We start from the raw sequence: 23,750 nt of genomic DNA, 5'->3' as shown, positions 1-23,750 counted from the left end.
GGGAGTGTTACTTCGGTGGCCGTTGCCTATGGTGTGGCCACGGGGGCTCTACCTATAGAAAGCCATCTGCGATGAGGACAGAGTGCGCCGAGTGCTGTTGGCTTCGTGATTGCTGTATTTCCACCGCTTAGTTCGCGTTGCAGCGAGAGGCAGCACGAAGGTCACTTCGCCAGCTGCTGCCGCCGCGCTTCCTTACTACAGCGTTTTCATAGCGAGTGTGCGCGGTCCTCGAGGGAGATGTGTTCATGTTTGTTTTCACGCGCGTGACATCATGCTTGTTTCATATCATATCGACCACAAATAAAGACGTGGACAGCGGAAGAGAGCACGAAAACAACACGGGCGGTGTAACGCCCGTGTTGCTTTTGTGTTCTCTTCCGCTGTACCCGTCTTTATTTGCGGTCAATATGATATGCAGTAAGCAACAACTAGGCCAAACTGAAGTTCTTCTGAACCATGCTTGTTAGTTCAGTTAGTTAGCGCATGTTTACAAGTTTATATGGCCGATAAAGCTACTTTCTGTACTTTGTATAGCTGTCTACTTATTTCCTATCGCAACTGATGGTTCGCATTTCGGGCGAAACTGCAACTTTTTACGTTAAACACGACGACTTACACCAGATATCGCTGAAAAGAAGTAGGCAGCGTCAAATGCTTACCCGGTCACAAGAAACACCAAGTCAGGTTCCCCTGGTATCTTATCATCTTCATGATATTTCAGTATACCGTCCAACGTGACACCTGTGTCTATAGTACCTTGAACGTTTTTGGCGAAAGGAGGGTCCTGTTACAAAAGGAAGAAAGTAAATAAGGAAGTGAGTGTGTCTGCAGTATTATTCGATTTCGTACGAATGTTTTATTCTGCATTGTGCTATTATCAAACACTGTCTTACTCGAGGAGAATGTATGCACAATCTTTATAATATGAAATGACAGTCGATTGCACAAATAGTCATTTTTCAGTCCTTTAGGAGCTACGTTCTCTTTTCTTTTTTCTTTTTTTTTTTGCGCTGGCGTTTCTTTTTCAGTAAGCAGTATACGGTGAGAAATAAGCTGCTTACTCCAAAGCAATAATGTATCCGCGTCCCAGCAAATGTCTTTGGGAGTCATGGGGACCGGAGTGGCATGAACCTTTACTCGTACAATAAATTTCGGGAAATCCCAACCAAAATTTATTACAGACCTGGTGCTTCCGAGTAAGGCTGGTTTCTTTTTTGAGGATTGAGATGGTGAGAAGTGCACTGATGTCTACGAGAGTTTTATGCCTATAGGCACTGGAGGGTAAACAGGCGTACAGCTACCTTATTGAGAGCTTGGTAGTAGAATAGGGAACAGTTCATGAGCTACCTATACACCCACCCCGCTTCACTGACCATTCGGTACCGTTGCGTCTTTTTTGCCTTATCCAAAAGACCACATGCCCACTGAAAAAAAAAGGTGCTGCGTACGTATGTATGTATCAACTACAACCAATTGTAACGCAATAGAAGCCTTCTGTTTAGCTCTGTTTCACTAAGTGCCGACAACATAACCAACCATTACATATTATGCAACCGTCTGAGCACATTAGAACGGCGTCTTTTCTCTGGGAACAAAGTAATTGGATGATGTCGGTGCCCAAACAAACACATATGAGCTCTGTAAGCTCTACAAGATACATTGCTCAAAGTTTAAACGTCTTACGGTGGCATAACAAGGAAGTGGGCTGGAAGAATTAGGGAGATAGCACACGAATGACCATCGCCATGTTGACAGGGACGGTAGTGTCATGGTGAAGTACTGCAGCCTACTCAAGCACTACAATGACCGCGAGCGCGTTTGGAGAGGCATTTCCAGAGGTGACTCCTTTTTGAATCATGGCATTCTCGGGAGACGACAGGAACTGCCCTTTTGAAACAGTAAACAGAAGTTGTCCATCATCTGTGCAGGGTCGCCATACGGCAGTGGAGCCGCCAGAGCGAGCATTAAACACTAGCAGCGCAGCGCTTCTGGCCATGTCAATCGAGAAGGAACCAGACGGACTCCGAAACATCTGATTTACCATAAATGCTAGTTGGAGCTTTCGCTGCATTCATCTATATCTTGATGGAAATAAACAGCGCAGCTCTTACGCAAACAGTAGGTAAAGAAGACACACAAAAGCGCTTACTCACAACTACACTTTTACTGAGAACTTAGCGACGTATACATGGAAGAAATTATCGTAGTGCAAGAACAAAGAAACACATAAGAATAACAGAAAATAATCATTTTGCACATGCCACCCTTACCTGTTAGTCTTGTGAGATGTCGCCCAGCAAAATTGGGTGCGAACTCGGAAATTTTTGTTGACGGCTACCGCAGATACCGTGCACATCCGTGAACAAAAGTGTATGGACTACAGGAGCACGTGGCAAACTGCGTTGGACGCGCCATCTACCGGCGCAGCGTCTGGGGTCCTGACTATAGCGCTCGAGCGGGGGTGCACATGCGTGCCCGTCACACCTGCCGGCATGTCGCGTCGCTTTTCCTAACGAGCTACGCTGCTCGTCGGTTAAACCTTCAATACCACTTACTCTGAACATCTGTGGCGCTGTTCCACTAGGCGACTACGGTGGAGCTCGCTGACGCGTCCATCGCACATCGCATTGCTTCGGCTATTACGCAGCCTACTGCCTTATCTCGCGCCTTTTGATAGCTCGCGCCAGAATGCCCTGCTTCTTAATCCGGCGCTGCGACCTTATGTTATCAGAAGCTCCTCCATTTTTGCTGCCGTTTATTAAAATACAGGTTTTCCATCGGTGCCCCATGTCACGCAAAAGGATTGCTATGGTGCATCGACACTTTAATCTACGAAGGCAGCAGCACGATGTGTAGGCATGCAAGAATTGGAAGCGCTTCCGATGACACCACGGCGCAGGAATAAGCAAGCATTCTGTCCGAGTCATCAAAAGGTGCGAGAGAAGTCGGCAGGCCGCGCATTAGCTGAAGAAATGCAATGCAGCAAGGACGCCTGAGCCAGCTTTTCCGCAGCCACTCAGTGAGACAGCGGCGCAGATATGGATGGACCGATGGATGTTATGAGCGTCCCCTTTGGAACGGGATGGTGTGTTGCGCCACCAAGCTCTTGCTGGTATACTGCCTAATGTCCTACCTAGGTAAAAAAGAAAAAAAGAGAAAAAAAAAAACGCACGATGAACTCCCATAACCACATTTTCTGACCTCCTATAGTGAACTTTGTTTTTGTACGTGTCCGTTTTTTGTCCTTTCCCTACTTTTCTTCCACCAATCTTCCAATAGCCTCTTAGTAATCTCTATTGCAGACATGTTTACTTTCCCCCTGCTCTCGCTGAACCCAAGGGCTTCAAGGAGTCCAGTGGTCCCTAAATCGACCACTGAGCAGATATCTTCACATTCTAATAGAACATGCTCCATTGTTTCCCTAGATTTGCCGAAGCAAGCACATGCTTCTCATTCCTTCTTATATCTCGCTTTATAGGTGCGTGTTCTAAGGCATCCCGATCTCGCTTCGAAAAGTAATGAACTTCCCTTTGAGTTATTATAAATTGTTTCTTTCCTGATTTCGTTTTTTCCTCTTAAGTTGTTACTCATGGCAGGTTTCTTTTCCATTGCCGCCAGCCATGAGATTATTTAAGACACTATGATTTTCCGCTTGGCGTTCTTTGTTGATGTGCTGCTCACCCTACAGGCCGCATACTTGCTGGTAAGCTTCCTAGTTCTTTTTCTCCACTGTGAATCAATGTTATTTCTATACAAATACCTCAACACTCTCCCAGCCCATTTGCTTTCTTCCTTATTCCTCAGTCGTTCTTCATAATCCATTTTACTGTGAGCTTCCCTCACTTCAAAACTTAACCAGCCCATATCACCCGCACAGCTTCATTTGTAGTCTTCCCGTGAGTGCCCAATGCGAGGCGTCCCACTGACCTTTGGTTGATATCGAGTCCTGATTGTACCTCTGATTTCAAGCAAACAACCGCATTTCCAAAAATAAGTCCTAAAACCATTCCACCTTTCCACATACCCCGGAACACCTTGTACCTATTGTATCCCTTAGCGCTCTGTGCTTTATTATGGCTGCATTTCTCTTCCCCTTTACAGCTATTGTTTTTTCCTATGTTTCCATATATCTATTACCTTCGTTTATCCATATACCAAGATATTTATTTTCTTTTACCCGAGGTATTTCCAGGCCTTGTAATGCCACGGTCTGTTTTCATTGAATACCGTAATACCTGATTTTTAACGCTAAATTTCAGGCTTAAATTCTCGCCTTTCTGTCCACAGATACTATCCAGACGTTGCAAATCGCTTTGCTTGTTAGCTAGCAACACACTGTCGTCCACATAAAATAAACCTGGAAGCTGCTGCTCTACTACTATACCCGCCTATTTGTTGGAGAGATGAAACCCGATATCACTTCCTTCTAGCGGCCTCTCCATCCTAACCATGTACATCATAAACAGCAGTGGCGATGAAGGGCACCCCTGCCTTAGTGCCTTGTTGATATCTACTTCCTCCTCACTCCTCATCCCTTCCCATTGAACGCAAACGGTATTTTCTAGGTAAATCTCTCGCAAAAGTTGTAGACAATCCTTGCCTTAGCCTTTCCGTTCCAGAATATCCCACAAAACGTTGCGGTCTACGTTGTCATACGCTCCTGTAATGTCTGAAAAGGCCACATACAACGGTCTGCTTTCTACTTTTGATATTTCAATACACTGAGTAAGAACAAACAAGTTATCATCCAAACGCCTACCTATTCTGAAGCCATTCTGAAGCTCTCCCAAAATGCCTTTATTCTCTGCCCATGCTTGAAGCTTTAATTTGATTGCCTGCATTGCTAACCTGTATATTACCGATGTAATGGTCAACAGTCTATACGGTGAATTCTATCTTTCTCCCCCTTACCTTTATAAATTAAATTGACTCTACTTTGTCGCCAACTGTTTGGTATTCGTCTATCTTTTAAAGTTTTTTCCTCTGCTTTCACAAGGGCTTCCTTACTTTTTAGTCCTAGTTCATTAATCAGCGTAACGGGAACCTCGTCTAGGCCTGTGGCTGTGCGCATAGGAATTTTCTCTTCCGCTTTCTTCCAGTTGAAATTCGTCAGCAGCAGCTCCTCTTCCATCTTGTTCTCTTTCATGCTCTTTTTTCTTCAAGTAGAACCTCATAATTGCCTTGGAAAGATTCGGCTGTTATTTTTCGGATGTAATTTATTGCCGCTTCCCCTTCCAGTTTGTTTCCATCTTCGTCTAGGATATGTTGTAATGTTCCAGACTTCCTGGCTAATAATTTTATGTGGTTCCAAAATATTCTGGGTGCGGCCATCTTTCTCTCACGTGTTTCTGACAACTAACGGTCACTTTCAGCTTTTCTCTTCACTTGCACCAGTATTTGAACCATGGACTTTTTCTCCCGGTATATTTCCCATTTACTGGCTACTTCATCCTGCGGCAACGACGCTCTTTTTTCCTGCCTGTGCTTTCGGGATGCTTTCAATCGTTTGGCGATCGCTTCTTGTATCTCCCTGTTTCATCAGCTTTTCATTTTCTTTTTCCTTTCCAACGAACACGTTGCTTTTTTTTCATATTTCTGCCATTATTGCACCTAAAAGTTCACTGTATTCCCACTCTTTCCTTGGCCATTTGCCTAGTTCTTTCTCGACTTTTGTGACTATATTTGTTATTTCTTCAGTGTTGAAATTTGGACTGGTCGTTCTGCACTCCTTGCTCTCTTTCTCAACTGCATATCCCATTTTCAAAATGATGCGTTTATGGTCACTCCCTATGTTGCTATACCCTTCCTCGTCAATGACCATTTCTCTCAACTTATGAATTCTTTCTGTAATCAGACAGTAATCAGTGGTCGACTGCCGGTTTCCCACTTCCCACGTGATCTCGCGTCCACACTTAGGCCCTGTACTCAGGATAACGAGGTTATGTTGCTCACAGCCCCACAATCCAATTAAAGTTTAATACTTCTTCCACAATGCGATGTGCCATGTAAGATGCGATGTGCTATGCGTGCTGTGTACTACGCAGACAAACAGCAGTGGTGCACGCAAGGCAACGTTTAACATCAACTCCCCATTCTCGTGTTAGCCTAAGGGTTGAAGAAATTAAGCTTTAGCCGTCAAGATCACCTCTAGTTATCGTCAATCAAAGCATCCAGCACGGAAAGCTTCGCATACATCGGTTCCCACAGTGCGTGGGATCTGCATAATTTTTTCCTCCCATATTCGTTTTCTGAGCAGTCTCGTAACGCTCTATGGAGTACACTCGTCCTGTCTAAGCACAGGAACACCCGCATGGGTACATAGGCCATGATAACTAGAGAACTACCGTTCACAGACACGCACGGTAAGCCAGAAGTTGGAAGCTATTTGCCAACAGAAGGAGCAAAGGCCATGCCATGTCGTGCGTTCAAGAAGCCGTTGATCGACATTGACATTTAGTACACTTGAAATAACTTCCGTTCATAATGAGCAACTCATGCTGTTGAGTAAAATAATCTCAGCAGACATGTTCAATCATTATTGAAATAGGGACCTGGCGTTACCAACACAAGGACACCAACAGCGACACAGAAAAACAAGACAGGCGTTGAGTTACAGTTGAATCCTGCAGTGTTACATAGAAAAAACAGTCAGGGCACCTAAAGAGCCCACGTAAGTTGGTTGTATACTGTATAATCTGTCGAGGCTCCGCGCTTTCCGATGCACGCAGTGCAGCAGCGCTGGTCCATTTTAAACCACGCGTTTATGCAATATGCGAACGAAAGTGTCACACACAAGCTAAAGGAGATCTGCAGTATCTAGCGGAAAAGAAATAGGTGCACCAGCATAGCCACAGCGCCACTGATGAACGAAAGAAATTGAATTTTACACGTCTGTTTTTAAGTGTAGGCCATCGTACACGATGAATTGATGTGCGGAGATTAATGTGCTTTCTACTCAATAAATTTCACTTGTTGGTCAGCGCTGGTTTTGATTTTGAGCGATATTTTTCGTGTTCTTGGCTGGTTCGCGCTAGATAATTAGTTTAATATCGCGCCCCTGTCTTTGCGAGAAGAGTTAGAGTATATCAGGTAATTGCGTGAAAAATGATCATGACTAGCCGCTTTGTCTTTCCCTTGTTTCCACTTTCACCTCTCCGGAAACGTTTCGTGGTACTTACAGTCCTTCTTGTCAGTCCGACGAGCTGGAAACGTACTTTCGGTTCCGCCATATCGAGATATCTCAAATTCACCTGTATAAAGAATGGCATAAGGTGTACTCAGAAAGAATAGATAACTAAACATGAACGCATCACACTTGCGAAAATGCTCGTAGCATGCAATAAAATACTGGCGGTTAGAACTTTAATGTTGTTCCCCAAGTTCATCTCTTTCCTTTTTTGTATTAAGAGGGATGTCAAACGATTTTCTGTGTCGACAAGCTACGCTTGAAGATGCTTTGACACGGTCGTCACATTGAGTGCTAGAGAAAAAAGTATATTTGGTGAAGGCTTCTGACGGGTTACTTGTTTTTCGGAAAGTGAACTTTTATACATAGGTTGCAATGTTTGCTGAAGTTCCTTGGCAATAATTAGGGCTAAAACGGCAAATAAAAAGAAGGATCAACGTAGTCGTCTTCTCTATTTGAATGTAATTTTCAAGATTATACGTTTTGCAAACACATGTCACTTTTTATTGAAAGGGCATTGAAGGGAAATAACTAGATATGTATGAGTGAATTGCCCTTCTACAGTTCTAAACGAGCCGCTCTTGTAGCGAAAAAAATTTTCATAAGAGGGAAATGAGGCAAAGACGAGAGAAGAGTGTAGGCGCCACCTTGAGGTTTCGCACCAGCGCGTCCCGACGTGCCTGATTTTGACGATGTTCATTCGGTCCTACAGAATTTTCCTTATCAGATATGATGGTGTGATAGGAGTTTGGACTATTTGAATGTCGCGGCCCAATGCGCGTGACTTCTGTGCGGCGGCGACGGACGAAGAAGAAGAGAAGAGCCGGTGTCTGGGCGGAGACGGCAGCCATGCGAACTGCCTGAGCTGCCTGGGCTGGCCTTCCGAACGAGCCGAGCAGTTCGTCTACCCAAGGCCGGTGTTCCTGGGTGTGCTGGCAGAACAGGCCGGGCTGTCCTTGGGCTTCAACCGGCCTGCTCCACTGCTGGGCGAGCATCCGACGCCGGCATGTTCCGGTGCAACTAAGCCTTCCGAACGGTCTACCCTGTGGCGGGCAGACGTCCCGACCCAGCTGTCGCGCGAGTGGCTCGTCGTGTGCCGGGCATACGCCCCGGCCTCCAGCCCCTGCGCCACTCGCTGCTCCAGGCTCATCTTTGCGCCTCTTCGTGCCGTGAGTGTGTGATACCGACGCGCTATCGGACGCCTTGCTATATTGACGCTTAGCTTGACCATACCTAAGTGACAGACACTCATCAAGGGAACTGTGTGTGTGTTATCGTGTACGTTATCTTAGTCCCGTCCCCGTGTTATTAAAGCTTCTCTGTGTTCATTGTGCCATCCCTGTGTGTTTGAGGCCTGGGCCCACGTCTTCCTATCACAGATGGACTACATTCGATTCGAAAAGAGACAATGTCTTAACTTTGCAATGTTCATTAACGTTGCCTCAGCCACACTGGCCCAAATACGAAAAGAATTGTTTGAAATTTGTGACGTTACACAGAGGTAACAACACAGGGGTTTCGGCGCGAAATTCAAGACAAGACTATATGCTTCATTTTCTGTTTTTATCATCAACGCAATAAATAAACGAGATAAAATATATTTGGAAAGAAACACTTCATCAGTGTGCACTGGCTTAGTGTTCCTTTTCAGTGTCCTTTACTGGAGCGGCCGAAGCTTTTAGGTGAATCTGTCTACGCCTCTTCACCAGGCAAGCTAAAATTGAAAGAACTGAAACCACAAGAGACAGCATCAAAACAGAAAGACAGGCGAAGTTGCGCACATGAGTAAGAAGAGGCACAAAATAAAGCACAAGGATACGAAGAAACACGGAGTTTTTGGTTGCTTCCGAAAAGCTTGAAAAGTGTCTAGTTTGTGCATATTTATTTAATTGCGCTGTGATTATTCATGACTAAGCTCGCAATAACTTCCAACTGCTGTTACATGAACTATTCCTGTGTCTGTGGGCGTCATTCTAGGAATTTTTTGGAAGAGTAATTCAACGATATCAAGCTTGTCCCTAGCTCAGTCCTAGAAGAGCGGCGTAAAAATTCAAGCAGGATTAGCAGTGCAGTAGAAACCAATACAGCCAATTTTGACTTGCCACATCACGGTGCGCGGATAGATATCCAATACAACCACAATACATTTATCATTTAAATTTACATACAAAGTAAAAACGAAGCCAAACAAAGCACAATTCGCGCGTCCGCTAGCAACTGCACCTGGAAGTTAGGGAACTCGTGAAGCGAAATGATGCAAATAGTACGGTGAAGGAAGGCAGCGAAATAGCGGAGAAACGCAAAACAAGAGATGAACGGAGAGAACAACGAATCTAAAGCTGTGACAAAACAAGCGTACTTACCGCATTAGTCATGACTGCTATGTAACCAATTAAATCCTCGTTGGTGTCAAAGTCTCGTTGATGCGCGCGGTCGGACACCACGTGAAGTTCCACAATAAAAACATCCTCATCGCCGCCGCCACCTAAAAACACCAATCAGATTCCTTACTGTTTGTGAGTTTCACTTTTAAATATGTTTGGTATTAATGCACCTATGTGGTGGCGGACGATGTATGAGTCACATATCTATGCATCTGAATCAGTTTGCATTTCGGGCGCTAAATTTTATCACGAACTGAATATTAAACCATGTCCTTATTGTGCAAATATTTCCGCTTAAGTCGTGCGAATATCTTTCTCGGTTGTCTACGAGACGTGCACGATGTTACCAAAGCCACTTTGTAATGTCATATTTTACCAAGAACGCCTTTATTTATAGGCGTTCTTTCTTTCCGTGTACTTCATTTAATATAATTAACGAATTTCAACCTCACGATAAACTGTATGCACTGATGCTGTTTTTCGTATGTGTATGTTCCCTTCATGCTGCAATGTTATCGCCATGTTGTATATATATTTTGCTGATTCTGCTTCAAATTCTGCTTGGAGCTATTTGGTCTTGGGTATGTAATAAATGAAATAAAAAATACAATGATTCTCATTGACACTCGTAAGGTTATATAGCAATATAAACATGCACCTAATTTATTATGATGTCGAGAAATTACGCACTCCAAAGATACAGAAACGCTATAGAAACATACAAGTTGCTTTATCCTAGATTACTGTGAATTGCAGCAATTTGCAATTGAAAACATTGTATTCTTAGCAAAAGCTTTAATCGTTTTCTTTTTCCCCCTGGCACAGCGACTGTAAACATTAAACAACGGCTTCCGGAATGTGTGGTGTAATGTGTCAGAGTGCTTTTACCGTTCCTCCTTCCACGTCGAGAACCACGGTAATCGTCGTCACCCCTGTATGAGCTCTGGAGTCTCGGCTCTGAAAATTGCATGTGAGGCAGTGAAAAAAAGCTAGCAGTTTAAAAGGCAATGAGACTAGGGCAGTCGTTTTACATAGTATTGTGTTTTAGCTATCATCAACTCAAATTCATCATCATACACTTCATAGATAACCGAACGAGAAAAACTGAGGCTTATTTTCACTCGCGTTCAAGTGAATTTTTTCCTGTCATTTTTAAAACTATCGTTTCCTACAATTTCCGAACCTTTTCTTTGTACAATCATGCTACGATATTGTGCAAACTTAACTGTTGAAATAAGCAGTAAAACAGTTGTATATCACATACTACAGCCAGTAGCTAGGAGAAAATCATTGGCAAAGGAAATGATTATTGTTCTCCTGTTTACATATCCTATATAGATACAGATGTAATGCACATGACCTACCGAGCCCGTTGAGCACTTCAATACCTATCAGACTGTTGTTGTCAACTATGTCGACAAGGAGGTGTGACGTGTGATAGCATTCGGTGGCTCTGACATGTCCAACTTGCTGATGACACGTTTTTAATTGAACGACATGTCATTTTAGGTGGGGAGGTAGAGCCTATATTTATCAATGGAAAATGTTAGAATTTCCGACAGATACTGAGAGACCTTTACTGAACTATGAACTTGAAAGCAATATCGCACCAACCGTATAAGCGATCAGCCAGAAGTGCAATGCAATGTAATTACAAGCGACACGTATAAATATAAGCTGTAAATCCAAGTGCCGGCATCATTCCAACTGCAATTCGCAATAGAACTTCGAGAATGTAAGCAAAATTGCCCTTAATAGCGATATTGTATCTGAGCAGTGATACGTAACATAGTATTTCTTGAGAGAATAGGAAAATTTCAACTTCAAGAACAGTTATTACTATTGCAAGCATAATTTTTATTTACGAGCATCAAACACTTCGCTCAACCAATCACGTTATAATAACTTCTTTCCTATATGAATAGCTTTCATATTTGTTTGTATCACAAATCAGCTTGAATTCAGGGTAAAGAAGGTAGCATGACTTTAGCATGAACACACTTCATTAGCCTTTCCCGAAAATACTAATGACTGCATACATTAAACATAGTGATTATGTTGCTTGGCTGTTTGTCATATTCCTCGGCCTCCTGTACTGGCTCCGCGGGACGTTACACTTCAGAAAACCGAAGACCAGGTGCAGTATACAACGTCGAAAATTTGTATTGGAGAATGTATATCAGAAGTCCTTTTCTCAAATCTTTCATCGCTTTGCTAACAGTAGATATTCACTTCACACATGTGTATTCCATTTTGAGGTACCCGATACTGTAGTTCTGTATAAGAATCATAGTGCAATATATGTGCGTTAACAATTCACAGTTTACAGCGCAACACGTGTATCGGAAAGTCGATGCTTCGGCTCCATGAGAGTATAATCAGGAGGTTGTTATAGGGCTATAAACTGTCCTTCAATTCGGTTAACCACTTTCCAGTCTCCTGGCATATATAAGTATTACTCGTTCATTACGAATCATTTAGCTAATAGGGAAAACCTTAATTAATTACAATTACCGGCATCTTGTCTTATGGAGAGGACTTGAATTTCGTTGTACCTTGCACATTTGTAATATATATCCGACCATGTCCTCAGTTAAGCATGCATGTTTCCATGGTATATTTTGCTCAAGGAACATCACTGCAATAGCGCGGAAGCTAGTATCTCCTATACTGTTTCCTACGAAGACGCTTTCCCTTAATTAGAAAGTTTGCCCTGTGGAATACAACGCGTGAAGGATGCATGATATATGTACACCTACAATTTTTTGGGATCTATTAAGTCCAGCAGGCATCTATCATGCGTTGATCTATCGACGATAGAATTATAGATGGTAGTCAGGTGGGCGGCTTGGTCGTAGCCGTACTTTTGGCAGGTAGTTGCGCCTTGATGGGGGCAGTGCGGGACAACTCCAGAAGAAGCACGGTAGAGCGCTCGTACAAAAGTGGAGAGAAATTGCTTACCCAAATTAGCGAACCTTTCGTCAGTCTCTTTGACTTCGTAGATTTTGTGCAACATTTGCCCTTGCGAAGAACGCTCTCCTGTAGGTATGGGCTTGATTCGGAGATTGTGGCTCACAATGCCTTCCTGTAAGATCGCCACGAAAGCGCTTTTATCTCTTTCAGCCCTGGTGGTATCAATTGACAACATTACAGAAAACGTCGCACACAAATTCACAAAGCGAAGTAACAAGAAAAGCTCAGCTTCTTATTAAAAAAATGAAACGCCTCACCAAGCTTGTTTAAATAATTATTCAAAATTAAAGCTAGTTATAAATGAAGAAGTCCCTCTTTTCAATTTTTTAGATGACAGTGCTTCCGTGGAAACGCAGCCTTGCAATGACATACCGGCGGTTGAAATTCTATAGCAACGTCGTCAGGGCAACAGCACACAGCAATCTTTATTAGATTTTTTTTTGCTTGTCCGGTATTACGGTAAACGGAAGTGAGCTGGGGGTTTTGCCGGGTTCGTGGAGGAGTAAACATGAGTGACCTCCCCGGTGCAGTCACCTTGTGGCGCAAAGCTCAATCAGCCAAACACACAGCTAACATTGCTGTAACCAAGTGTACCACATCTCCACCATTTGGAAAGACAAAAGGTTCACGATTATGCTGCTGCCGAGAATTTACACCAGCAGCAAAATAGAATTGATTTTGTTACTTCTATGTTAGCTCCATGTTTGCCTGGTCTAGCTCTGCGTCACCACGTTGTTGCACCGTGCATTCCACTGACGTTTGCGCCTCCACTCGCTCGGTAACAAGCCCAGTCCGCCTGCGTTTAGACGGATTAACACGTGGATAACGCTTTCCTGGTAGCCTTATTCAGCAGAATTTTAAATGTAGGACCGGGAAATCTAGCCTTATTTCATTTCCAGTTATGCTTATGACCCTTTCAGGTAGGCACAAACTTAAGATTCTTTCAATCTTCACACCCAATTTCCCATGTATTGCAGGCAGTGCTGGACAGTATCGGAGATTCTACAAATCACCAGGTAATAGGAGCTATGAGCGGCTGCTGTGTGAATAGCGGCGGTATCCTACGACGATTTGTGCCATACGTAGGAAACGTTTTCGGGCTGCACACGGTTTCCCGTAGAAGGAAAATCGTAAAAGAATTGTACGTTAATAAATACGTCGCTAACGGACATTTTACGCCAGAAGATAAGTAAATATAAAACGTCTATGCAAATTTGTGTGCTGTTTGTAAACAGGATGCGTAAAAAAAAACGAAGTCGCTACAAGCGTTGTTGCTGCTGGACACCTGTCCGGTGATCCGGTATTGCGTAAACTGTAATACTGTTAAGGGGTGTGCAGAGGGCGTTCAAAATAATTATCTAATTAGGCGGAATGAAAAAATAATTTCAGTACCTCCGAGTGACGGCAAACAACATTATCTTGGTTCTGTCGAGCTACGTGGCACTTGCTTATTTTTAATGTTAGGCTCAAGTTACGTTGAACACGCCGTACAAATCTATATTAAAGTATTTGCCAATGTATCGAAGTATCTTAAGATACAGAAGGAAGGTGTCATGTCGAATACAATAATTGCGGTAGTAACTTGTATCTGTATCTCAAATACCTGTTCCCCAAGTATCTTGTATCGTATACAATTCGTATACAATTGCAAAGTACCTTTGCGCAGCCCTGATTGCAGGTTATGTCATCATCATCATCATCAGCCTGGTTACGCCCACTGCAGGGCAAAGGCCTCTCCCATACTTCTCCAACAACCCCGGTCATGTACTAATTGTGGCCATGCCTTCCCTGCAAACTTCTTAATCTCATCCGCCCACCTAACTTTCTGCCGCCCCCTGCTACGCTTGCCTTCCCTTGGGATCCAGTCCGTAACCCTTAATGACCATCGGTTATCTTCCCTCCTCATTACATGTCCTGCCCATGCCCATTTCTTTTTCTTGATTTCAACTAAGATGTCATTAACTCGCGTTTGTTCCCTCACCCAATCTGCTCTTTTCTTATCCCTTAACGTTACACCTATCATTCTTCTTTCCATAGCTCGTTGCGTCGTCCTCAATTTAAGTAGAACCCTTTTCGTAAGCCTCCAGGTTTCTGCCCCGTAGGTGAGTACTGGTAAGACACAGCTATTATATACTTTCCTCTTGAGGGATAATGGCAACCTGCTGTTCATGATCTGAGAATGCCTGCCAAACGCACCCCAGCCCATTCTTATTCTTCTGATTATTTCCGTCTCATGATCCGGATCCGCCGTCACTACCTGCCCTAAGTTGATGTATTCCCTTACGACTTCCAGTGCCTCACTGCCTATTGTAAATTCCTGTTCTCTTCCGAGACTGTTAAACATTACTTTAGTTTTCTGCAGATTAATTTTTAGACCCACTCTTCTGCTTTGCCTCTCCAGGTCAGTGAGCATGCATTGCAATTGGTCCCCTGTGTTACTAAGCAAGGCAATAGCATCAGCGAATCGCAAGTTACTAAGGTATTCTCCATTAACATTTATCCCCAATTCTTCCCAATCCAGGTCTCTGAATACCTCCTGTAAACACGCTGTGAATAACATTGGAGAGATCGTATGTCCCTGCCTGACGCCTTTCTTTATTGGGATTTTGTTGCTTGCTTTATGGAGGACTACGGTGGCTGTGGAGCCGCTATAGATATCTTTCAGTATTTTTACATACGGCTCGTCTACACCCTGATTCCGTAATGCCTCCATGACTGCTGAGGTTTCGACAGAATCAAACGCTTTCTCGTAATCGATGAAAGCTATATAGCAGGTTATGTAAATACAGGCAAAAAGAATATTTGGTGCTTCTTCAGGACTGTATTACAAAACTACCATATACCGCCACAACAGTCCATCTTTCAACGCTGTGTTCACCGGCCTCAGGCGTGTTGGGTTCTTCAGAAACATCCTAATGCATCCTGATCAGCGAGCTTGGCTTGTTTTGTAGTGCTTGGCACACGTTGTCAAATGTTGAACTATGTCATGTTATGGAGTACGAATTCGCAGTTACAAATTTGCTATTTGGCTCAGCACTAGTTCGCGTCCTGCGGCACAAAAGTCGTGCATTGTGATAACGACGAGGTGAACAGACTAGACTCAGCGCCACAATTGAGGAGTGCTGTTTCATATGCAATCTGAATGCTGAGACGCCTGTTTAAATCTGTGCAAGTTCTGTGCCATTAAGGCTTCACACTCAGGCATTCGTGACTGTGCATTTTCTAGCGTAGTTTTACTGCGGCAGCAATTGAGAGCTTGAAAGTGGGTTTCCTGATGTGTGTCTGTTCGTCTGTCGGTCGTCCCTTTAGGCCGTCCTTTCCAAGCCGCTGTCGTTTATCGTCCTACTTTAGTCGAAAGCCTCCTACTTGTAAATATGTAACCTATATACTCTCTGTGAAAGGAAATACGATTCGGTTTTGCCTACTGACTTTGCGCAATTGTTTCTCCAAATGTAAATTTGTGCCTACCACCCTCTCATCAAAACAATCGCAAGGAATACCTCTGTAGTAGATATGCAATTTATTATGCAGTTGTTGCTGTTATTTTTTCTTGGTCCTATCGGTTCTTTTCTCTACGCTGTATTTAAATGTACAAGTCAGGTTGTTATCTGTACATTTTTTATTAAAGATGTTACAGCAGTTTGAAAAATTTTTGACAGCTGAAAATAGAATAAAATAAAGGAAAGCACTCTATTTAAGCGTCCATAAATGTTCACTGTACCCATTCTGTACCTAATTGCATTGCTATTGCTCTTCACGAAAAGTTATGAATTTTCACGTGCGTATTTTTCTGTCGTGAAATGTTTTTTTAATCTTAAATACATAAAACATTTATTTCTAAAATGTGTGTAGTAGACAAAGTTTTATTCTGCATGTCGTTTGGATCATTGACTTCAGGTGTAACGTCGGATTCGAAAGTGTGCTAGTTATCTCTAAAGCCAATAAAATTTGATTTTTTTGTGCTCTCAAGTTGTCAGATGGTGAATGACGAATTCTTTTATTTGTTAACCTTGTTCACAGTCTTGATGCTGTTCTCAATAGCTTAACTTGCATTGACGTTTCGCTTCGCACCTGTTCTGAAGTTCACTCTTTGTTTTAATGTTCAGGGAGTTTAACGTGCCAAGCATGGGTAGACCATTCTGTACTTGACCTAAAGCAGTTCACCTCGATATTTCAGCTAGAGTTATTCAGTCCGCTCGTCCAATGGTTTAGTGACTGCGACTATTCTGCAGCCCGCCTTGTTTTTTATACAGGAAGAAAGAAATGCACTCTAAGAATTTTATTTTTAGAGCCTGTTCAACAGTAACATTGCCAAACATGTATGATGAGAGCACTACTGCATCTACAGTTATAGAAATGAGAACGGTGATTGGCCTTCTTCGATGTTTAATTGTTTTTGCTAGTTCGGGTTTGGTTATCGTAAGTATTGGAATCGCTCACAAGGAGGAATTGTCGATCTTCTTAATGCATCCACTGCTATGAGGTTTGAAGCCATACATATATAGCCGACGTGAAAGTACATCCAGCTACTGCTCGCGATTACCTGTAGCTTGAAACTATGATCGGCGCTTTTACCTGACTCATCTTAGAGACAGCATGCTGTACCTACCAGAAGGCACGTCGTACAAGAAGAACTTACGACTTGCGTTGTTCCTTCTCTTTCGCGCACCATAACGGAGGACTGGTAGTGTGTGTCGTGGTATATCGTCTTTTGAATGGCACTTGTGTCTACCTGCAGACAAAATTAATTTTCTTCCTGTAACGTTTCGATCAGAGAAAGTATCCATCTTGATGTCCATGGTACTTTTAGCCCACTTATTTTGTAGATACAAGCCACTAGTTGTTTTACATGTAATATTGGCAGAAATTTACTAGCTAATGCTGTCGCGTTGATGGTTGACATATTAAAAGCATGAAATCGTTTTTTTACTGTGTTCGCAATTCGTAGTACATAACTCTTGTAATAAAAGCTGAATTTTTTTCACGTAAATGTGAACCATTTATCTTAAAAACTTAAATCGGCTGAGAACATACCAACATCCAAACATTTACTTACAGTTATCTGCATGTGCATTCCTATTCTGCGTATAAAAACCTACCGACATCCCTGTTATTGACCGGTTACAGACATCCACCAAGATTTCTTGCCTGCTTCAGAAGCCTGTGCTGACATAGTCTAGAAAACTTTTGCCACAACGAAGCAGCATGTCGTCACCTCTGATGGTCTACACGTGGACTCAAACTATTTTTTTTATGTGAAGCGCTTTGTCCAGTTGATCGAGGACCAGCACCGGCTGGTTCAAGCCTTTCACTTTACAGACTGAACAAAAATCATTCAGATCCCACACAGGGAAAATCGGTGCAAGCAAAGCCTTGGCGAACCGGGAAGACGAAACGGTTCATCTCAATGGGAGGCGGCCAAGGAAAATCGGCGCAGCTGTCAGCCAAAGCGGCAGAGAAACGCGACGCACTGCCAGCATCAAGCGTAGCAAAGAAACAATCGAATGCCACAAAGCTCTCGCGCGACAGCGCGTACGTGAAGAGTGGCGCACCCACGTGATACGGGAGGTGGCGCACACGCCCATCGTCTCAACGAGAGAGAGAGAGAGAGAGAGAAGTGTGGCTTTAAATATAGAAAAACCGTGGTAACTTTTTCGCACACAGGAGTTCACCACACACAGGTGTTCACCAGTGTGTATGACAGTTACCGCTGTTTGCCCTCCCATTCGACTGGCAGAATTGTCACGTCGAGTAAAAATGTTTTCAATGAATCGTCAACGATCTGCTTGGAGTTGGCGCGAGAGAAGTATGCGTGTTGCTGCAGACCTCATTGCTTAATGGCTAACAACTTCGAGCTCTATAGCCACAGCAGCCATGGTCAGGAAATTAAGGGAGAGTTCACTAAGAATGTTTTGCTTTAAACTTCAAGGAGTTCATGGCAGAAGACTTACTCCCCCAGAAGGTACTGGCGCACTATTATTTTCTGTTGTCAACCACACCAGGCTGCCCAATGAGGGTGAATATTGACACGCGTATCAATTGTTTATAATTTCGGTAAATATTTTTCATTAACCAATCTCTGTTTTAATGCTATTGCCATGGGAAAGGCGCGCTTTTCTGTATCACAAGTTTCTAGAATGTTATCGCTGGTTGTATCCATTGTCTGTCGTCAATGAACATGGCGTAATGATATCGTATGTGCCATGCCAATTGTGTGCTACTCTATGGATGGCACGCGGGCACCAGCGGTTAGGCTGGAACTTTCGGTGAGTCATGTTTAATAGCCGATATGCTCGACTTGCCGATAAGATTTTCGACGATCGACGGGTGTAATTGCCGCTATCAGTATTCTTGTTTTGCTGGGCATAGGGTCACCCTATAAACAGTTAGTTTAGTGATTTTCATTGTGCCACAGTAGTTCTTCACTGTCACGACAACGTGACAATATTATAGTTTCAGATACTTTGATAATAAGCGCATTAGGGCGTAATTTTTCCCTGCGCATGTAAGGTAAACAAAGTACGCAAAAATATTGCTTGTAATCGTTATACTACACACAGCGTTCGTGAAACGACGATTGTGGACATCAATATATATTCTGTCAAGCTCATAATGTGCACACCATGCAACAATGACGGGTCGGAAGCAAACAGGGTATTTGTTCCACTGTGCCCTTTTTGGTGCTGTGACAAAGCTTAGGAAAACCTTGAGAATGTATGCCATTCTAGTTTCATACCTTAATCAACTCAAAAGTGAGCACTTAAGATACTTGGTTGCCCGGTAAAAGCTAACGTATCAATCCGTCTGGAATTAGCCGCATTTGGAAGTGTACTGTAGATATATTTCCACCATTTTCCTGGCTTCAGATTTATTTTCTCTTCTTTAGATGTCATTTTGTTATCACCTCTAATCTTGCTTCCAACTCTACATTCATCTTGGCTGTATTTGCAAGATGTTAAGAGTGCACAGTTGAAACATATATGGCGCGGCTTCATAGCAATATTACAATACCTTTTTCCCCTATTCCGTGCTTCATTTAGAGTTCCCGTGTGCATTAATATCCAAGGCGATGCGAAGAATTTCCAAGAAAAAAATAGCACGGTATACTCGAATGAACCTGTGAGTGTTTAGCTCTTAATTCTTTATGAGAAAATTATGCGCAACCGGCGCCCTGTGGGAGTCGACTCAAGGGAAGTTTTCATAAGTGTTCGCATGGAGCGCTGTTCTTATTTAGCAACCATTTGCAAGTATATACGAATGCAGTACTACAATGCAACGGTGACGATGGAAAAACGACGACAGCACGGAGGCGAAGGAATGATGAAACGTCATGACGACGCTGGAATAAAGAGGACAAAATGATGACACTAGGAACGACCACGACGGCAAAGCAGCGACGGAATGGCGACGGCTGTATGGTGACGACGTAATGGCGACGACAGTATGACGACAATAACATGGCGGCGACAGTATGATGACAATAGAATGACGACGGCAGCATCATGACCATGACATGATGAGCATTGAATGACAACGACGGAATGATGGTCATCACTCGACAACCAAATGACGACGCTGGAATGATGACATGGCATGACGGCGACTGTATGATGACGACGTTGGGACGAAGACGGGATGATGATGGCTGCAAAAGCACCAAGCCATAACAACGATGGATTGGCGACAACTTCTTTAAAACGACCGAATTACGATGCTGGCATAACGATGATCGGATGACAATGGTGCAATGACGGCTACTGCATGACGGCCTGTGCATTACGGCGTCTGCCTGTTGACGATAGCGTGACGATAAAGTAATGACAATATTATAACGACGATGAAATTACTACGATAGATTGACGGCGACTGCTTGCATGAGGACGACAGGCTGACGACGACGAAGTAATAACAACGGCAATGAAGGAATGAGACGATGAAATGCAAGGCAAGAAACAATGATGACGGCAGGTTTCTGTTGCAGCTCACGTTTGCGTTTAGTACTTCACCAGCTACTTGAGGCGGCCTAGGTTCGCACGATCACCAGGGCCAGTTTGCCTTATTTCCAAGACCAGTCCATTGCGCAAGACTGAAGCCGGCACACGAAAAGCACCGGTGAGAGGCAAAAAAAGCTTCGTCTAAAAAAATGACAACCTTCCGCTTACCTGCCACGAATGTGTACTTTTGTCACATTTTTGTGTGCTCTTTCATGCAGCGCGAAATTTAGCGATACGGAAACTCATCACATGAAGCTCTGTTACACTTACAGCTTCCAGTTGATTCATTTTTTCGCTGCTTGTGACAAAGAGAAGTTTGTCGGCCAGCACAGAGCTCTTTTCAAGGTTCAATGTTATTTTGTCATTCAGGCGAAGCACTAATTTTCCCTCAGCCGAGCGTTCTTCCAATATACTCGGATAGACAAATAGGTCAGTTTCTTCTGCAAAAAAAAAAAAAATTAGGAAAAGAAAAATCGCATGACGCACTCAAGTTACACACTGAATTTCGAGTTGTCAGACAAGAAATTGAAATGTCTCATGAGTCGAGAACAAAGCAATACAAACTTGGAACTAAACTTATTGTAGATATAAAATTTTGCAAATATTTTCACTCGTCATTCACGAAAAGAAGGGAAACCGAGGCGCATAATTTGGTTAAGTCGCAGTAATATGAATTCAACAAACACTGATATGAAGGAAATGCGCTGGGTAAATTGCTTGTTTTAATGTAAATGTAGCATTCATAATATAAAAGGAAATGAAAGTGGGTGAAAATACATGTTGCTACAAGTTGTTCATGGCGGCCATGTTTCAAGTTACATTCGTCCATGAAACATTCGGCATGAAGTTCGTCCGGTGCACGCAGAATCGTGTGTATTGTATTCTTTTTTCTGGCATCCTTCAGAATATAGAGCAGACTTGACTATGCCTGAATATCAGGTTTGCAGAGCACCATAGTTCACTGAAGAGGTTTGTGCTTTCGCACTTTTCCTTGCACTGTCATGACAGCGGATGCCATCTGGTTTTTGGTAGCACTACAGGGCTGTTCAAGCAGTAGGAGAAGCTGTCGCGTGAAATAATGGAGATTTTCTTCGTGTGAGAGAAGGGCTCAGATTGTGTTAGCCAGCCGTGACTGGAAGAAAGAGAAGTTACTTTGCTAGATGTAGGGTGAGAGGGTCACACATCTGGCTGGTGCCTAGCGACATTATATATCTATATATATATATATATCCTGTGACATAGATGCGCCTATGAAGCAATTTATTGACGTTTCGTCCAGGGTCCGGCCTCCATCAGAACTGCTGAAGGCCGGACCCAGGCCGAAACGTCAATAAGTGACTTTCGACGCGCGTCTGCTTCGCTGCATATATTTTCCCCAATCCAGAAACGTTTTTGTTGGTATATATATATATGTGTGCGTGTGTGTGTGTGTGTGTTGTACTACTTACGCTGTCCTATATACTAATGTACATATGCTATATATGTATGTGTACTACTGTTAATTTCATTTCGAAATATTTTTCCTGTTTTTCCCCCCTTTAAACCGTGTGGCCCCTTCGAAGCATTGCATGTTTAACTTGAAGGTCGTTCTTTGATAGCGATATTTTGTGTATGGCGAAGGGACTAAGATCATGGGACTGTTTTTCTTTATAAAATGTTCGTTTTGCTGCAGTAAACTTGCGTTCAAACAGCGCTATGTGGTGTCCTCTCCGTTTTCTTAGTGCTTGTTTTAGTCACGCTGTTGGAGCCGTGAAGTATCACGACCAGATATTTTACCATAAACATTCCAATCTTCCTTTTTTTTCTTCACACAGCAGCAGAACAAAACGACCTGCCTCCTGATATTGTGGACATCACTTCACGATTTTTAATTCTATAGCACTTCACTCACCATATTCAAACAAGTTCTCTATGAGTTTCTGATTGCTTTAATTAACCTTTGCATAATATCAAATTTGTCGCGGCGGCATTTCGACGGGGGCGAAGCGCAAGAACGCCCGTGTACTGTACGTTGGGTGTAGTACGTTACATAGCCCCAGGTGGCCAAATTATTCTAGAGTCCCCCACTACGACATGGCTCATTATCCGATCGTGGGTTTGGCATCTAAAACACCAGAATGTATTAATTTTTTCAATAATAACAGATTCCTGTCGTCCAAACATGTAACGCCGCCAAGTTGGTGGTCTTTAAGGAAAATAAAGTGAACTGAACGGAACTTCGCCTGATGTTCACCTTAATTTAGCACCCTTCGTGCCGTCTCTGGACAATTTTAGTTTCCGTGTACAGACAACGCAATCGTCCGGAATAGACTGTAGTGCAAATGTTAGCTCGCTTGCACGCAGGGTGAGGTCATATTAGGCAGGTTTTGCAAAACCTTGTCACACAATAAGCGTAATGGCAGCCTCCTGACGATACAGGGAAATCACGTATGACACGTTTTGTTCTATATGAGGGAAGTGGTGAAATTACCGTGAGGTAGTTTCTAACAGGCTACACACATTCACTAAAAGCATAGCAGCTTATGAAAAAGAATTACTTCAGCATAACCGAATAGGTTAGTAAAATGACGAAAATGCATTCTCTGCCCAACGTATTCACTGAAATGTTCAGAGGATAGTGCTCAAAATATACGCAGAAGACGGCGCAGAAAAAGCACGTCTCTAATGTGTATTTATAGTAAACATTACGAATTCTAATATATGCTCGAAATAATTACAATATGGCTAGATTGGGGCCGGAGTAAATAAAAATCACGATGTGATCACCGTTACCTGCATTGCACCAGAGAACAAATTGCAGTAATACGATGATGGCGAGCATTCTTTTTACCGGTCCTTGATAGTCGGGCATGAAAGTTGGGCGGTGGTGTTCTGCTCGTGCGCAACGTTCAGCCGTCAATTTATACAAAGTTTGCTGCAGAAAGAACATCCTCCTTTACAATATACCCTACTGCAATTCTATAAAGCCTGAAAGTTGACCTTTACGTCACTAGTTACGGATGACTTTCGGAACTTGGTTACCTGCGCGTCAGCTGGCGTCATTTATAAGTTTTACAGTTTTGTCTGGCTGTTTCACGGTGCCCTGGCAACCACACGGCGCAAAATGTCTCACCGACAAAATATACCGTAGGTCGCACAGCTAGTTAGCTAACCGCCAAATGACAAGACAATTGGTTGATCTGCGACGAAGTGCGCAAGTATACACGACTATCC

General features: G+C 43.1%; 1 protein-coding gene across 1 annotated transcript in view; it reads right to left on the bottom strand.

Moving 5' to 3' along the window:
- LOC126545103 (venom metalloproteinase antarease TserMP_A-like) overlaps positions 1 to 23,430 on the bottom strand; it is a 33,628-nt gene extending 10,198 nt beyond the window's left edge. The window contains exons 1-8 of the mRNA XM_050192825.3: positions 23,310 to 23,430; positions 20,808 to 20,977; positions 17,183 to 17,275; positions 12,532 to 12,655; positions 10,459 to 10,527; positions 9,550 to 9,671; positions 7,179 to 7,250; positions 660 to 784 (exon numbers count right to left, since the gene is read on the bottom strand). Coding sequence (XP_050048782.1) covers positions 660 to 784; positions 7,179 to 7,250; positions 9,550 to 9,671; positions 10,459 to 10,527; positions 12,532 to 12,655; positions 17,183 to 17,275; positions 20,808 to 20,977; positions 23,310 to 23,388 — 854 coding nt within the window. The 5' untranslated portion in view covers positions 23,389 to 23,430. The remainder of the gene's footprint in view (positions 1 to 659; positions 785 to 7,178; positions 7,251 to 9,549; positions 9,672 to 10,458; positions 10,528 to 12,531; positions 12,656 to 17,182; positions 17,276 to 20,807; positions 20,978 to 23,309) is intronic.
- Positions 23,431 to 23,750: the final 320 nt, after the last annotated feature.

Source organism: Dermacentor andersoni, chromosome 10 (genome assembly GCF_023375885.2).
Source record: "Dermacentor andersoni chromosome 10, qqDerAnde1_hic_scaffold, whole genome shotgun sequence".
Lineage (NCBI taxonomy): Eukaryota > Metazoa > Arthropoda > Arachnida > Ixodida > Ixodidae > Dermacentor > Dermacentor andersoni.
Note: the sequence above shows the minus strand (reverse complement) of the source record. Positions and strands in the feature narration are given on the sequence as shown.